The sequence below is a fragment of the Anguilla anguilla genome, chromosome 16, assembly GCF_013347855.1.
Source record: "Anguilla anguilla isolate fAngAng1 chromosome 16, fAngAng1.pri, whole genome shotgun sequence".
Lineage (NCBI taxonomy): Eukaryota > Metazoa > Chordata > Actinopteri > Anguilliformes > Anguillidae > Anguilla > Anguilla anguilla.
This window is the reverse complement of record NC_049216.1, coordinates 33062651-33079687: the sequence shown is the minus strand read 5'-3', so window position 1 is coordinate 33079687 and position 17037 is coordinate 33062651. Positions and strand designations below refer to the sequence as shown.

General features: G+C 50.6%; 1 protein-coding gene across 1 annotated transcript in view; it reads left to right on the top strand.

Annotated features, from left to right (window-relative positions):
* The window catches only part of LOC118215665 (pleckstrin homology domain-containing family A member 7-like), a 104858-nt gene that overhangs the window by 50680 nt on the left and 37141 nt on the right, over positions 1–17037 (top strand). Inside the window, 4 exon segments of the mRNA XM_035396602.1 lie at positions 3617–3700; positions 13202–13313; positions 15459–15563; positions 16948–17020. Coding sequence (XP_035252493.1) covers positions 3617–3700; positions 13202–13313; positions 15459–15563; positions 16948–17020 — 374 coding nt within the window.

The following is a 17037-nucleotide window of genomic DNA, read 5'->3' as shown; positions in this document are numbered from 1 at the left end:
ACACACTCATCATGCACACACGCACGTACACACACACTTATCCACACACACACACGCACACACACACTCATCATGCACACACGCACATACACACACACTCATCATGCACACACGCACGTACACACACACTCATCATGCACGCACGCACATACATACACACACACATGCATGCATACATACACACACACACACACACACGTATGTACGCAATGCACGCTGTATATACATCAGCACATGAATTTATACTTGCATACATGCACACGTCTGCTGATAAATCCATTTACACAGATGCACTTTCACACATTTGTACAAAAAGCAACAGTATATTCATATAGTATAGTACAGTATTTGTCTGAACATGTCTGAAAATGATTTGTAGCCGACTTAAATTCTCCAGCACAAACGTATTCATAATGAGTACTGGGATAAGTAATGGGTTATCTAATGTTGTTAGATCCTCAGACCGTGATCGTATTTCAGCACTTCCCATGCCTGTTCCAGACTGCCTATGAATAGACGGATCTTGTGAACGATGGCTGGCAGTGCTAACGCTCAGTGAGCGAGCGGGCGGGAGGCCGTGCGACTCCGCTTTCACGCTCCTCTCCGAGCGCGTGTGCCTGTTAACGGAGAGCAGCGCGGCCGCGCGCTAATTTACAGGGGCTGATTTAGACTGGATCGTGAACAAGGGGCCACATAGCTCAGGAGGTAAGAGCGGTTGTCTGGCAGTCGGAGGGTTGCTGGTTCGATCCCCCGCCCTGGGCGTTGCGAAGTGTCCCTGAGCTAGACACCTAACCCCTAACTGCTCTGGTGAATGAGAGGCATCAATTGTAAAGTGCTTTGGATAAAAGCGCTATATAAATGCAGTCCATTAAACCCACTTTTCTGTGTGCGCGGGACGAGCGCTCCTCGCTGTGCTGCTGTTGTGCCGCGTGTTGTGTTCGTGTTTCGAGTGCTGATGCTCCAGAAGTGCTTGTGAATTGTTGACTCACTCGTGCGTTTTTTTGGTTCGCAGTTGAACGTCATTCCCACTGCTGCTGGGAGAAAGATGAGGTTTGTTTTTTTTTTGTTGTTGTTGAGGAGCGTGTTTGCCGTCCGGTGCAGTTCTTTGGGGGAAGGGAGGGGAGGGGAAGGGGAAGGGGGGGTACGGCTTGATGTGCGAAAGCCTCAGGATCAGCTGTCATCAGCAGAATCTGATCCGCAGGAAGGCGAGCGCCCAAAAGCGGTTTTCTGCCGACCCCTTGTCTCTGATAGTTGCCGTGGTGATCTGCCCCTGAGCAGGATTCAGGGACTGCCCATCTGCAGGACTGGAGTATCTCGATACGGGACGGGGGGCTGTTTCAGCGGGTGCTTAGAAGCCTTGGGTGGCGAGAGGAAGCGGTGCATGATGGGTATGTTTCCTCACGGTTCTAGCTGACCCAAAGGAAACCCTTCATTCTGCCCTAAAAACAGAATTCTTTGCTGAAATTAGGAACACTTCAAAAGTTCAGCACAATTTAAAAACAACGATTTAAATGACTTAAAGTAAATTATAAGAAGACCCAGGAGCCATTGTTTCTTAGTCTTCTAGTTCAAAAAGTTTGATTTAAAAAAAAAAAGTTCTATGAAATCGGAATCAGTGCAGTGAACTCCGGACGGTGTATCTGTGCTCCTCAGTGAGGACACGTCCTTCATGGGGTTTCGAGGCCTCCTTGTTGGCCCACTTCCTGTTTCTTACGCAGGACAGGAAACGGGGATGCTGCTGAGTAGCGGGATCGATGCTAACGCGTCGGCTCTGAGCGCGAATCGAGCGCGCGATCCAGCGCCGTTTATCGCAGCGCTGGAAGGAGTGCAGCACCGCAGTGCAGCTCCTCAGACCTTCTCTCTCTCTCCCTCTCCCTGCTCCCTCTCCCTCTCTCTCTCTCTCTCCCTCTTACTGCTCTCTCTCTCTCTCTCTCTCTCTCTCCCTCTCGCTCTCTCTATCTCTCTATCTCTCTCCCTGCTGTCTCTCGTTCTCTCTCTCTCTCTTTCTCTCTCTCCCTCTCTCTCCCTGCTCTCTCTCTCTCTCTCTCTCCCTGCTCACTCTCTCTCTCTCTCCCTGCTCTCTCTCTCTCTCTCTCTCCCTGCTCACTCTCTCTCTCTCTCCCTGCTCTCTCTCTCTCTCTCTGCTCACTCTCTCCTTTCTCTCTTTTCTGCACCGTGAAAAGACCTCACTGGGAAAAAACTTTGCGTGCGGAGCAACTTCAGCCGCAGCCTCTTCGATTGGACCTCCTGTTGACCAATCACCTCGTCCGCATCTTATCACTTGCTGTTGCCCAAAACAACCCTGCAGGACATGCCCTTGTAGAATGACGAGCCGTCTCCACGGTGACTGAATGGGTGTAATATTCCGTGCTCACTGTTGAATTTGACTGGCCGGTGTGAGTGCGGTGATTGTTGGGGAGTAGGAGATGCCTGAGGGGTGTGTGGTCACGTTTCAGTGTGCAGTACGTCCCATTCCTTAGAACAGGGTCCTGGGGGGGGGGGGGGGGGGGTTACCAGATTACCACACATTTTTCACATTCAGGTGAAACCCAATCTGAGGCCTACCTAGTCACACTGTGAGAAGTCTGTCATGAAAGGCTTCCTGTGCTTATTTAACACACGTGTACGCTTTATGAGCTCCTGTGGTAGGACTGTGGAAGTGAAATACTGCTCTTATGTCTCAACATTGTGTACAAGTTTTTTATTAGTGCTTCTATATATCAGCACTCAGCAGAAGCCCAGATAGGAATGGTTTGAAATGTACATCCCACCCCCCCCTCAGAAATGCAACCCTCAGGACTTCCCCCGCCCCCCCCCCCCATCATAAACGTAGGTTTCTGTGCTGGTTCCTTATAAATATTATGGGTGGGATTTGTTGAAAACTGAAGGGATATTCTTCCTTTATTTTCAGTGTTTTCAGAAACAGAGCTGTTCCTCTGCTTTTTGGGGTTTTCTCTTCTGTAAGGCCTTAGTGTCTCAGAGCTGTAACGGGAGTGGATGAAGCCTCAGGGCTGCCCCCTGGAGGTGCTGTTGACCGTTAGCTGTTAGCCATCAGCCATTACCCATTAGCCATTAGCCGTTAGCCAACAGCCATTAGTTATTAGCCATCACCTATTACCCATTAGCCACTAGCCGTTAGCCAACAGCCATTAGCCGTTAGCATCAGTTATTATCAATTAGCCACTAGCCATTAGCCATTACCCATTAGCCATTAGCCATCCGCTATTACCCGTTAGCCACTAGCCGTTAGCCAACAGCCATTAGCTGTTAGCCGTGATCCGTTAACCTGGTTTGGCTTGGTGACGGCAGCGCCTCCACATTCTGCACCCTGCTGGGAAAGTGATGGGAAGTGTTGAAACTTGGTGCGCCCCTGCTGAATTCCCGAAGCCCGGGCACGGACAGGCGCTGGTCCCGGGGCGGAATGAGGACCCTGGAGGGTTGATGGCGGGACGTGGAATACGGATTCTCGTTTGATTTGTTTTTGTTGCCCTCTCTCCTCGCCCCAAAAGTAATCATCTCCTTCTCCCTCTATCCTTTCCTGCCCTCTCTCTCTCCCCTCTCTCCTCCCCCTCTCTCCCCTCTTTCTCTCTCCTCCCTCTCTCTTTCACTCCTCCAGCCATAACCAGAGAGTGACGGCATTTCAGCACCCTGTGACGGGACAGGTATCGCCCGAAAACGCTGACTTCAACCTCCAGGAACAGTGAGTGCCCCCCCCCCCCCCCTCTCCTTTTTAAACAAAATATTGCGATCGTTTGCTATAGTCTTTATTTATTATTTTGTGCGTGAGCTCCCGCCGGTGTTCTGTGAGCTCAGGGCCCTGCCAGGAGCGGGTGAAAGTGTGAGACCTCCTGCTGTTTAAAGAGCGGGATTAGTGTCCGAAACGCCGGGTTCGAAAAACGAGCCGGAAAAACGGCTGGCTGAGTCCAGGGAGACGCCGCGGGCCACCCGAGCCGCCATCGACTCTCAGGCTGCGGGGAATGATAATACAGAGAGAGAGAGAGAGAGTTGGCCTGTCTGCGTTTAATGAAGGTTGTTTTATTCATGGCTGTATCGGAGTCGTAGATGCTGCTGCTTCTGCTTTTTGCTTCCTGACTCTTGTGTTTTTACGGGAGTTATCGTCTTGGTCGTTGCCGTGGTGATGAGCTAGGTCATCAATCGCTAGCGGCTTTGATGCTGGGGCCGAGGAACCAGCCCATAATGTTGAAAGAAGGCTCAGCATTAATGGTGGTTATTATTCATAGTGTGGGTTTATTAGAGTGTGGGGATTTAATGTACATCTGCAGGTGGTAATGAGCACTCCTGGGGCGCCAGGTTTGCCCCCCTGCTGGGTTGCTACACCTTGGGCTGTCACCCTGACCCGTGTCACAAGGGCTGGTGGCGATTTTTGGGGTACAGCTCAGTGTGCTGGTCATGAGGTGTGTTTCCCGGTTTGGTGCAGGGGGGTTGGAAGTATGCATGGGAACATTAGCCCTGTGGAAGTGCACATGGGAATGTTATCCCTGTGGAAGTGCAAATTGGAATGTTATCCCTGTGGAAGTGCTCATGGGAATGTTATCTCTGTGGAAGTGCTCATGGGAAGGTTATCCCTGTGGAAGTGTGAATGGGAATGTTATCCCTATGGAAGTGCTCATGGGAAAGTTATCCCTGTGGAATTGTGAATGGGAATGTTATCCCTGTGGAATTGTGAATGGGAATGTTATCCCTGTGGAATTGTGAATGGAAATGTTATCCCTGTGGAATTGTGAATGGGAATTTTATCCCTGTGGAAGTGCTTATGGGAATGTTATCCCTGTGGAAGTGCTTATGGGAATGTTATCCCTGTGGAAGTGCTCATGTGAGTGTTATCCCTGTGGAAGTGCGCATGGGAATGTTATCCTTGTGGAAGTGCAAATTGGAATGTTATCCCTGTGGAAGTGCAAATTGGAATGTTATCCCTGTGGAAGTGCGCATGGGAATGTTATCCCTGTGGAAGTGTGAATGGGAATGTTATCCCTGTGGAAGTGTGTGAATGGGAATGTTATCCCTGTACTAAATATGCTGATCAGAAGGAGCTGATCAAAATAATGCAGTTTTAACTCCAGATACCTAGATCTTAGCATATCTGTCTTTAGTATAGCTGTAAAATTAACAATTTGAAAACATGGCAAAGATAAGGGCAGTATTTAAGGCAGTGGGTGATTTAAAGGACCTGTCCTTCCACCCCCCCCCCCCAGCTTAGAGGTGACCATGATATCTCCGAACATCTCCAAGCGAACCTTACACCCCCCCCCCCTCCAGAGGGAGGAGGGATCTCTGTTCTGAGGATTTAGGGTTTACACAGCAGGTATCCTGCTTCCTTCCACAGGCTCAGTTCAGATAATGTCGGGGGGAAGTGGGGGGGGGTCTGCTTGTTTGAAGCCCCTCCTCTCTTATCTCAGTCCTTTATTCTGCTCTCTGATTGTATCTGTGGGGAGATCTCGCTCCACTGGGGGGGCATGGGGGATGTGTGTGTGTGTGTGTGGGGGGGGGGGGGGGGGTTAAAGGGTGTTTCAGGGTGTATGACTTTGAAGCTGCTGTTGCCTCTGTGTCTCTGTTGAAGATAAAAGATCAGTCCTGTAGCAGAGCTCCGCCGGAATAATGTCCCCTTCCTGTTCTGCCACCAACCGCACACAAACCACACACCAACCGCACACCAACCACACACAAACCGCACACCAACCACACACAAACCGCACACCAACCTCACACCAACCGCACACCAACCTCACACCAACCACACACCAACCACACATCAACCTCACACCAACCGCACACCAACCACACACCAACCTCACACCAACCACACACCAACCGCACACCAACCTCACACCAACCGCACACCAACCTCACACCAACCACACACCAACCGCACACCAACCACACACCAACCTCATACCAACCTCACACCAACCGCACACCAACCTCACACCAACCACACACCAACCACACATCAACCTCACACCAACCGCACACCAACCTCACACCAACCACACACCAACCGCACACCAACCTCATACCAACCTCACACCAACCACACACCAACCTCATACCAACCGCACACCAACCACACACCAACCTCATACCAACCACACATCAACCTCATACCAACCTCACACCAACCGCACACCAATCGCACATCAACCGCACACCAACCTCATACCAACTGCGTTTCAACCGCACACAGCAGTAAGCTGTCTGCTCTGCTATTTGACGTGACCGCTGTGTGATTTTCCAAGTCGTGGAGGACGAAATGCCCCATGAACCAGGCCTGTCACTCCTGTCACCCCCCCTCGGTGAAACTGAACCCCCACCCCCCTGGCCAGGGAGCACTGTTGTGGACGCGGGTCGCTGTTAAAGACCCGAGTGTTTTTCGGCTTGTCAGGTGATCGGAGGGGAGGGCTACGGTGTCCGGTCCTAATGGCGTTCTCGGGTTCCTCTGTGGCCGGAGCCCGTTCCTATTTTTACTGGACCCGGCTCGTTTTCCCCTCCTGTCCCGTCCCGTTGGGTTACGCCGCCCACGCTCCAGCGCTACCCAGCAGCCCCCTGGGCTACCCAGCAGCCCCCTGGGCCGGCTGGCGCGCGCGGCGGTGCGCGGGAGAACCACGCCAGCGATGCGCCGTCTGCTTCACGCTCGCGCCCGTCGCCCGTCGCTCGCCGCCGGCGAGGCCGAGCTGTCGCTCGCACGTTGCCATGACGGCGGCAGTTTGGATTTCGAACACCTGGGGCCTCGCTAGACGGCGAGCAGACGGAGGCTTTCCACCCGCTAAACGCGCCGGTACTGGGTCTGGCTCGGAGCCGGTGGCGGAGGAGGGGGGCGGGGCTACACGGCTTGTGGGGGGTGGGAGGCAGGGGGGGGGCGGGAGGCTGTCTAAATGATCGGTTACTCACAGTACTGCTAATGTCTTTAAACCGCTTCATTTGAATATATGAAAACATATTTCTAATTTTTGAATTTAGAAAGGAAAGATGGGAGCCCGCACTCTTAATGAATAGATATAGATTATGAATGTCTACGCAACAAAATCATTTTCATTCCTATTTGGACAAAGAGACAGGCATGTTTTGGCCTAAGCCGTCATCAGTGTCTTTTTGAAATTTTGGAATTTAAAAATCGATTTTCATCTCTTGTCTGTGATGAAACTAGTGTTTAAGTTTTTCTCTTATAATCATTTTTCCTTTTAGGAAAATGATGTCCAAGCAGGGTGCATGTTCTATTATTGCGTTTTTTACATTCATTTTCATTTTTATCTTTAGGTCATTTTTATTAGATTCAGAAGAACATCTATATCCTTCAAACATTGGCTGAAAACCGTGTCGAAACAATTGCCAACTTTACCGTTGTAATATATTTCAATTTGAAGTTCCTCCGAGATTTGCTGAAATGATTCATTTTGAAGCTGTCGTATTTGTCAAGCTAATGTGAAGATATGATACAGTTCCGTAACTCTGGTTTACACACACAGACGTCACACTGCGCGCAGTGTGACTGAGGGCTGGTCATTAGGCAGGAAATGTATGGGTAATATGCAGTCTGAGTGACAGTTTATCATCCCCTCCTCTCCTGCACACAGTCACTGGAATGATAATCGCACTCATATATGAACATACCACAGGGTCCAACGCAGCTTTTCAGCTGGAATATGAGTTTTACAGCTCACATCAATCTTCAGCAGTGAAAGGGGAGATGTTTGGCGTGTTTGCACACTGAGGAACGTGGAAGTTTAGAGACCCAAACCCACGCTGATATCTGTACTCTGGTGACTTTCCCCGATACTGAAAATAGAGAAGCACTGATAAAAGCTATAAATCTCTCTCTCTCTTTTCTCTCTCCCTCTTACTATCTCTCTTTCTATCTCTATGTATAGAGTGTGTGCATGTGTGTGTGGGTGGGTGAGTGTGTGTGACTGAGGGTGAGTGAATGTGAGTGTGTGTGTGTGTTTGTGTGAGTGTCCGTATGTGTGAAACAGAGTGTGTGTGTGTGAGAGACAGAGAGTGTGTGACTGAGGGTGAGTGAATATGTGTGTGTGTGTGTGTTTGTGTGAGTGTCCGTATGTGTGAAACAGAGTGTGTGTGTGTGAGAGACAGAGAGTGTGTGACTGAGGGTGAGTGAATATGTCTGTGTGTGTGTGTTTAGGACCCCATCACAGGAAGGAATGCTTCATCATAGCTGCACACACATCTTCAGATTTCAGCAGTGGGTTTTGTTGACACAGGGCTTTGGGAAGGTTTTGTTGGACCTGGAGTAATATTCTTCCCGTAGAATGGAATGTCTTGGATGTAGAGAAAAGCAGGGGGGGCTGGGGGTTGCTGAGCTTTTTTTGTGTCCCCCCCCCCCCCCCCCACTGCGTTTATTTTCAGCCAGCGAACACAGAGGGGGGCAGTCAGCGCACCCCTGAGCAGTGAGCAAATTTGTCTCTGTGTTTTAACTCCACGGACTGTTGCCCTCTCTGCATTTTTTCCTAAAATAGTCCAGCGGCCGGTATCGTGCTGTTCCAGACGCCTGCCTAGCTACTCCTGATTATTTACAAATAATGCGGATGACGGAACTGACTCCGTTTGTTTTCCTGTGAAAAATACATTTTCTTGTGATTTTCTTTTGCGGTAATTATGCTGCTAATGCTTTCATTGGCATACAAGCCTATGATCTCCTCTGGATGTTGCTCACTTAGGACGGTGCTGTGGTCCAGGTACCGCCGGTGTGTTTTGTGCAGGTGTGCTGTGCTCAGGTGTGTTGTATGCAGGTGTGCTGTGCTCAAGTGTGTCGTATGCAGGTGTGTTGTGTGCAGGTGTGCTGTGCTCAGGTGTGTCGTATGCAGGTGTGTTGTATGCAGGTGTGTCGTATGCAGGTGTGCTGTGCTCAGGTGTGTCGTATGCAGGTGTGTTTTGTGCAGGTGTGCTGTGCTCAGGTGTGTTTTGTGCAGGTGTGCTGTGCTCAGGTGTGTCGTGTGCAGGTGTGCTGTGTGCCCCATTGTGTTGTGCATGACAGTGTCTGAGCGTTTGAGGCGTCAGTGCCCACCCCCCCACTCACTGTGGGAACACCGTTTTTTCTCCGCACCACTCACCACTTCCTGTCACGGCTGTCACGCTCCTTGACGGACGGCCCCTCCCGGCTTCTCGGCTCCGCCCCCACAGGAGGATCGTTGAGTGGCGGTTATGGCTCCTTGCCTCGTGTTCCTGGATGTTCAGATGTTTTTTTTTTTTTATGAAACGACACGCGCCGTTGCGTCTCTGACGTGTGTTGGGAGTTGTCGTTCCTCTAACGGAAGGACGTGTGGTTGTCCCAGGGCAGTTGCTTTTAAAGGTGAAGTCTGAAAATGAACAGAGGCAGCTCTAAGACTGGCTCCTTTGCATTCGCCCGCCATTTTGGCTCTGTAGAGTTGAGTGTTCTTCCCCTGTCCCAGAATGCCTATCGGAGGTGTGAAAGAGATTAGCTGATTAGCCAGAGAGCGTTCTCATCGTGGCCTTCACTGAGCTTTAGGCACCTTATCTCCCCGTGGAGTGCGTGCGTTATCTGTCAACACGGAAAAGGTCAGAGGTCGTGACCCCCCCTCAGAGTTCCTCAGAGGGCCCGTTTCCAGAACCTCTCACAGAGACGAGGAACGAGCTTGACAGGGTTTAGCAAAAACTGCCCCGTCAGCACAAACAGCCCCCAAACGGCCAAATATAGCATAATATTACTCCAAAGACTACAGACAGAGAGTCTGGTGTTTACAAGTACAGTTGTGCAGAGTTATGTGATACATTAATAAATGTGTTTGTCATGGAGGTCTGTGATCTTCATTACTTTCTCTGTTTTTTTTGGCCATTTCCATAATTTCCCTAATTTTTTTGGCCTTTTTGGATGGATGGTGCCCGTGAGCCTGGACGCCCCATATGGTGTGGTTCATATAGACCCAAGCATTTTAACCGCGTTGCCAGATTCTGGCGGCTAGCAAAGTGCGATGATGCACTTGAATTCCGGAATGCGCTGGGGTCTGGATTCCCGTCCTTATCGGTCGTGGAGATCGGATGTTTGATGGCCTGTCAGTGCTGTTGCTAGGCGCTCCTTCTCCTCTTGCGGTAACGCTGTCGCTCACGACGGGTGCTCCGTTAAAGATGCTCTCACCTGTTGTGCCAAACAAACTTAAGAAAAGAAACGGGAAATAAAAACAGACGCGTGGTAACTCTGTGTTATTATTTTAGTAGTGCAATTTGAGCATGCTGTTTCTTACGATGTCCTGGCACTTAGAGCTGCTGGGAGGTGGGTAGGGCCCCCTCTCCCTCTCCCTCTCCCGGGCAGATGGTGTCCCAGCTGGTCTCTGGCTTCCCGCTGGAGGCTACAGACTATGGGTGCGACTGTATCTGTGACTGGGACTGTATCTCCGCAGGGCTTTTTCCTAAGAGCACATGTGCTTGTAAGTCTAAAAATTTAGGAGCACACTATCGCATCCAAATTAGAAGATGACTGAGTTGACTGTGACTGTATCTGTGACTGTGGCTGTATTTGTTACTGTTTGTGATTGTCTGCTTCCTCTGACAGACCAGGGATTCTGTACATCTCTCTCCCTGTTCAGGCTCCTTATGCTGTGTGACTGTCTGTCTGTCTTTAGACTGTGTGACTGTCTGTCTGTCTGTCTGTCTGTCATTAGACTGTGTGACTGTCTGTCTGTCGTTAGACTGTGTGACTGTCTGTCTGTCCTTAGACTGTTTGACTGTCTGTCTGTCTGTCATTAGACTGTGTGACTGTCTGTCTGTCCTTAGACTGTGTGACGGTCTGTTTTTCCTTAAGCCCTGTGACTCTGTCTCACAGTGTGCACCTTGAAATCCCCCCTGAATACGCGTGTAAGTTTCACAAGTGTCTGAATCTTGAATGACACTCATTGTTTATAGACTCCCCAGTAAACGGTATGTCACTCCAGCTCTGTCCCAGCAGTGGAACACTGCTTCCAAAGCCGATGAACTGACGACTCTGCACCAGCGCGAGAGGTGCTGGACATTTTGCCAAACATGAAGTTGTTCATCTATTATTAACAGTGAGGAGGAAACTGTGATGCTGTGAATCTGCTGACTGGAAGGTGACTGCGAGACTGGGGGGTTCTGTGCTGCACTGCTGCTCCTTCAGTAGCTGCAGGGGCTGCTGCAGGGCTGCTGCATTGCTGCTGTTCAGTAGCTGCAGGGGTGCTGCAGGGGTGCTGCATTGCTGCTGCACTGCTGCTCTTCAGTAGCTGCAGGGGCTGCTGCAGGGCTGCTGCAGGGCTGCTGCATTGCTGCTGCACTGCTGCTCTTCAGTAGCTGCAGGGGCTGCTGCAGGGGTGCTGCATTGCTGCTCTTCAGTAGCTGCAGGGGCTGCTGCAGGGCTGCTGCAGGGGTGCTGCATTGCTGCCCTTCAGTAGCTGCAGGGGTGCTGCAGGGGTGCTGCATTGCTGCCCTTCAGTAGCTGCAGGGTTGCTGCATCGGTGCTGCATTGGTGTGCTGATTATGAGACACACCCCCCAACCCCAAGCCTCAGTCCTGATCTCACCACTGCATTTCAGGACTGAAAATTAAAATTTTTTTAGACTATTGTTCATCCCCTGTCCCGTCTAATCCAGCCCTGTACCAGCTGGAGCAGTGCTATTACTGAACTACACTAGTCCAGCTGTATAACAGCTGGGGCTGTGCTATTCTGAAACTACAGCCGGCAAACAGCTGTGGTCATCGGCCTAAATGTGGAGAGCTGTTGACGGTTCACTTGTAAATGGTGCTTTACAAAACAAGGGCTGAGTGAGTTATTGATTGATGGATTCATTCACTGAGTTCTCATCAGATCTCATTCTATTCTGATATCCACACACATCAGATTGACGTCCCCATGGTGAAAATCAGTCAACCAGTTAACTAACCAATAAATCAATGTGCTTCTGCTGGTATGGGAGCATGCAGTTGGGAGGGAGGTTCGATTCGGGACAGGGGTCCCACAGTCGCAGGTTCGAGCATTGGAAGCGGCGCTGGCTGCTCACACACCAGCGCTGCTGCAAACTCAAATAAGGACAGGATGCATAAAAAAAGGCAAAAACACGAGCATTCTTCCTCAGGGACTGACAGGTTCCACTGCAGCTCTTCGCTAAGGCCGCGGAGCTGGGACATCTCAGGGCCTCCCTCTCCCCGCCGTCTCCCGGAACATTCCGCCCTTCTCAGGCTGCGCTTCCGCAGACGTCTTTATGAGAACGGCTGAGCTCTGTTGTTTTTGTTCAGGCGCTCTGCTCTGAGGGGACAGGAAATCGATCTTCCCTTTCATAATGCAGGCGGAATGTGTTTTTTTTTTCTTTTTCTTTTTTTAAATCCGATGATGTCGGCTGGAAAACAGACTGTGGAACTCTGGGTTGGTTCAGTTAAGTGTGATGTCACAGTCACGTTGCTGGGCCCCGCCCCCGTGTGGGAGGCCCCGCCCCCACACCTGCAGGGCAGTTATGATTGAGACTGTGAACATGCTGTCCTTTGGTCATGGGAGAGATAAGCTCTTTGCCTTTTGAAACACCGTGGAGCTGCTGCTGCTGTAGGTGACGCAGGTAATCTCCTGTTACAGGTGTGTTTAGCTTTAATCCTTATTCTTCCTGCTATCACCCATACTGCCCGAAGGGGCCAGGGAATGCAAGGGATTGTGTTGCCAATCAGATGTAGGAGATAATTAGAGTCAGGTAGTCAGGTTGATGAGAATTTGACCAGTACTCCATACTTACCCAGTAACTAGCACAGATTCCACACGGCCAACGCTTGCCTCCTCACTGAAAGCTCTGTCGCTGGTCTGATGAAAATCATTACGGTTTAATGCATCTGTGTGTCCTCTGCAGGACTGCCCCTCTGCAACACTGCTCTGTCTCTCTCTGTAACACCGCTCTGTCTCTCTCTGTAACACCGCTCTGTCTCTCTCTGTAACACCGCTCTGTCTCTCTCTGTAACACCGCTCTGTCTCTCTCTGTAACACCGCTCTGTCTCTCTCTGCAACACCGCTCTCTCTCTGTGATGCTGCTCTGTCTCTCCCTCTCTCTCGCTCTTTCTCTCTCCCCTTCTCTCTCCCGCTCTCTCTCTCCCTCCCTCCCTCACTCCCTCACTCTCTCTCTCCCTCTCTCTCCCTCACTCTCTCTCTCTCTCCCCTCCCTCCCTCCCTCCCTCACTCTCCCTCCCTCCCTCTCTCACTCCCTCTCTCTCTCTCTCTCCTGCGCAGGCCCGACTCCCGGATGTCGCAGTCCCAGCCCGAGCAGCGGCCCTCCAGCCTGGTCAGCGAGTCGTCCACAGCCGTCACCTCCTCCACTGTGGACTCCGCCTCGGGGTCGAAGGTCAGGACTCCCCCCAGTTGCCCTTTCACAACCCTGCGACACAGATTTATATGTGTGACACATGGAGGTACTTTAGCTCTCACCGTGCATAAGGCTGGGTGTTTGTCACAGAGAATATTGGCAGGTCTGTTTGGAGCAGCATTGTGCCTCAACATCTTCAGCATCCAGTGAAACATGCAATGTCATTTCTACTTTTTTACACCTCCATTACACTTTGAAGGATCGCTAAAGTAACACGGGTGTGGAACATGGAGAAATGTATTCAGTCAGCGTTTGTACTTGAATTTGACTCACAAATAAATGCAAATGTGTGATTTTGGTGAGGAAACAGCAACTTGTTGCAAACTGTGCTTGCGAAGTGTAAAAATAAAATGTCTGCAAGGTTAAAAAGTAAGAATTTTTTAAAAGTCAAAGTAAAGTGCAAAGTACATGTCTCCCTCTTCCTGATCCTTGCCCCTCCTCCTGTGGGACAGTGTAATACATTCCGTATGTAACCCATGTCAGATTTACTGCCCCCGCCCCCGCCTCCCCCCTCCCGCCAGGACAGCTGTTCCTGGTGCCCTCACCAGCTCAGTGAGTCACCTGCTCACCTGGCCACCTGGCCATAGCATCGGCACTTTACCACAGAGACACCCTCCCCGGGGCGTACGGGGAGGAAGGGGGGGGGGGGGGCGGGGCGTGAGGGCCCCCTTCCCCAGCGAGCCGCCAGCCTGGTCGTGTGATTGACAGCCAAGCATCAGTGTCATAACAGCCTCACGAAGATCAGACCGCCACAGAGCTCCACCCCCAAAAACCGCTCGTCCCTGTGACTGACAGACGGGGCGCGGAGTTCGATTAAAACGCGGCGGCGTGGGATGACAGCGTATTACTCATCTCACACGGCCCGCGTTTCAACCTCGCGACTGCACCGGCGGTAACGCGGCAATTAGGGCCCATCATTCGCCGCCGCTTTCCCCCGAAGCCTGAATGCAGCAGCGCTTTGTGCGGCTCTGACTCTTTCAATAATAACGTTGATCTTTATCTTCCTGACGTTTTATCGCCCTTTTTCTCGCTCCGCTAGTGGGGCTGTCCCGCTCTTCTTCTTCAGGCGTAATGGTCTCTGTCGCAATCCGGCCCCTTTCGCAGGGAAGGGGTTTCGCCTCTCTTCTGTGTGCCGCGGGGGTCGCCGACGCCTCTGCGGAATTTGCCCCCCGGGAAGGAACGCCCCGCTCCGAGCCCCACGAGGGGAGAGAGGCGCAAACGTGAGCGTGAGCGCTGGCTCAAAAAAAAAAAAAACCAGCCAATCAGGTTTGGGCGAAGGGGCTTTCGTTGGCGCGAGAAACGTGATTCGGTTGGATGACGGAGGCAAAGCCCAGCGACTCACGCCCGGATTTTCCAGTAAAGAAGCTGCTCTGTTAGTCCGTTCTGGTAACTGCCGTGTTCCCTTTCCTGGTATGCCTGTCGATGCTCTTCAGTGACAGCTCCAGGACTAGCCCCCAATCACCTTGTGATGGAAGCGTTTCTCGTCCGCATGTGACGGCTCCCCTCCTGCTGTTTTTACGCGAGCTGAGTTTGTTTAATTCGTCCGTGAAAAGCAGAAGAAGGATGTGGTGTTGTGGTGGTTCTTTCTCTAAGTGAATGACGTCAGCTCTTCGTCCAATGTGACGTCATCGCCGTGATGGTTCGCATCTGTGTCAACGTCAACTGGGTCCTCTTTGATCCTGATGTAATCCTCAGGGTTTGAGTTTGAAGAACTGGAGCCCGGCACAAAGCAAACAGCACACACGCATGCACGGAGGCACACACTGGGGCTCCAAAATCCATACTCAAACACAGAGAGAAACACAGAGTCTTAGAGAGAGAGAGAGAGAGAATAAGAGAATGAGAGAGAGCGAGAAAGAGACAGAGCAAAAGAGAGAGAGAGAGGAAAAGAAAGGGAGGATGAGAGAGTGAGAGAGACAGAGAGAGAGCATTGTTTAGGATAGGGGATGACCATCAGTGTTTTTGGCTTGTGTGGATGGGCAGTGACCAGGTGGGGAGTCCTCTGTTCCCTGGTGATTGAAGCCACGCCCACTTTCTCAGCTGCACAGCTGATGATGGAGTGTGTTAACGGGCAGGAAGTGAATGAGACTTCCTGCTTTTGCTGAGCCCTTCTCTGCGTTGCAGGGCTCCAAGTCCAGCGGGAAGGTGCACGGTTTCGGGAAGAGGGACCAGGCCATCAAGAGGAACCCCAATGTGCCCGTGGTGGTGAGGGGGTGGCTCTATAAACAGGTGAGGCCCCCCCCCCCCTTTCACTGTCAGGGTTAGAAAGCGGCCCCAGTGACAAAGAGGCCCGTGATTGGCTGCTGCCCCAGTGACAAAGAGGCACGTGATTGGCTGCTCTCCCAGTGACTCAGAGTCTTGTGATTGGCTGACGGGAAAGCTCTCATTTAACCAGGGGGTTGAAGTTTATTAATATTTTACTAGGAAAACAATGGTTGATCTCTCTTTGTGCCCGAGAACATGATACAAACAGAGACAGGACTGGGTTACAGAGGCCGGCAAATGTTACATGTAGCTGGTTTGCTTTTCCGCCCTCTGTCCATTTGTATTATATTTTGTCTCTTATTGTATTAATGTTGTTGTTACATGTGAATTTTTGTAATCAGGGCTGTCCTGAAAAAGAGACTCTCATATCAGTGAGACCTCCCTGATTAAATAAAAGATAAATAAATAAAGTATTGCGACATGTTAAAATGAAGAATAAAAACAAAAATCCTGGTATCAGAATCCCTGGTGCAAACTTACAGAGACTCCAGTCTTTAGGGAGATGGTGCACTCTATGATCTTTCCTGGTTTGGGTAAGGAGGTCTAGTCTGGTCACTGTTGAAGTTAACGAGGAGTTCCTGTGTTCAGAATTAGATCTGTCTTATTATTTTGGTGGCTGGGGTGTTTTGTAGTTGTCCCAATTACCTTGATATGCATTTTTGTACATCGCTTTGGATAAAGGCATCTGCTAAATAAATGTAATGTAATGTGTTTGAGGAGTGTTAATGTTATGAAGTTCCTGGAGTTCAGCTGTGAAGGAAATGCTAAATAAAGACTGAATGTGATTGGCCTGTTGTGTTAAGTGGCGTCAGACGGTGTGATGCTGGTAGTGATGTCACAGGGTGCGGTGTGATTGGCCTGTTGTGTTAAGTGCCGTCAGACGGTGTGATGCTGGTAGAGCTGTCACAGGGTGCGGTGTGATTGTGGAGCAGTTGATGGATTGATGTGCTCTGGTTTCTACACCTCAGACAGACTCAGGAGGACACGGCCCCCTGCTGTTGCTTAGCGACGCGTGATGAGCGCTTAGAGAACTCTACTAAAACAGGGCCTAAATGAGACTGAGTGAGACTCCCTATCCAGGCATGGTGATAGATGTGCATCTGTATACGTGCAACCATACTAAAAAAATACTAAATTAAATGGGCCAAGTCAGTTACAGAGGGGTGTAAATGATCAGTGTCAAGCTAATTCATCCAGCACTTTCACTCTCTAGTTAATGTTTAAAGAAGCCAGAATAATAGTAGGCGCAATGGGCTTACGATATATGCCTGTGTGTGTGTGTGTGTGTGTGTGTGTGTGTGTGTGTGTGTGTCTGTCTTTGTGTGTGTGTGTTTGCTTTAACTTACAGGACAGCTCTGGAATGAGGCTGTGGAAGAGGAAGTGGTTTGTGCTCTCAGATTACTGCCTGTTCTATTATAAAGGTGAGTACAGCGGGCTT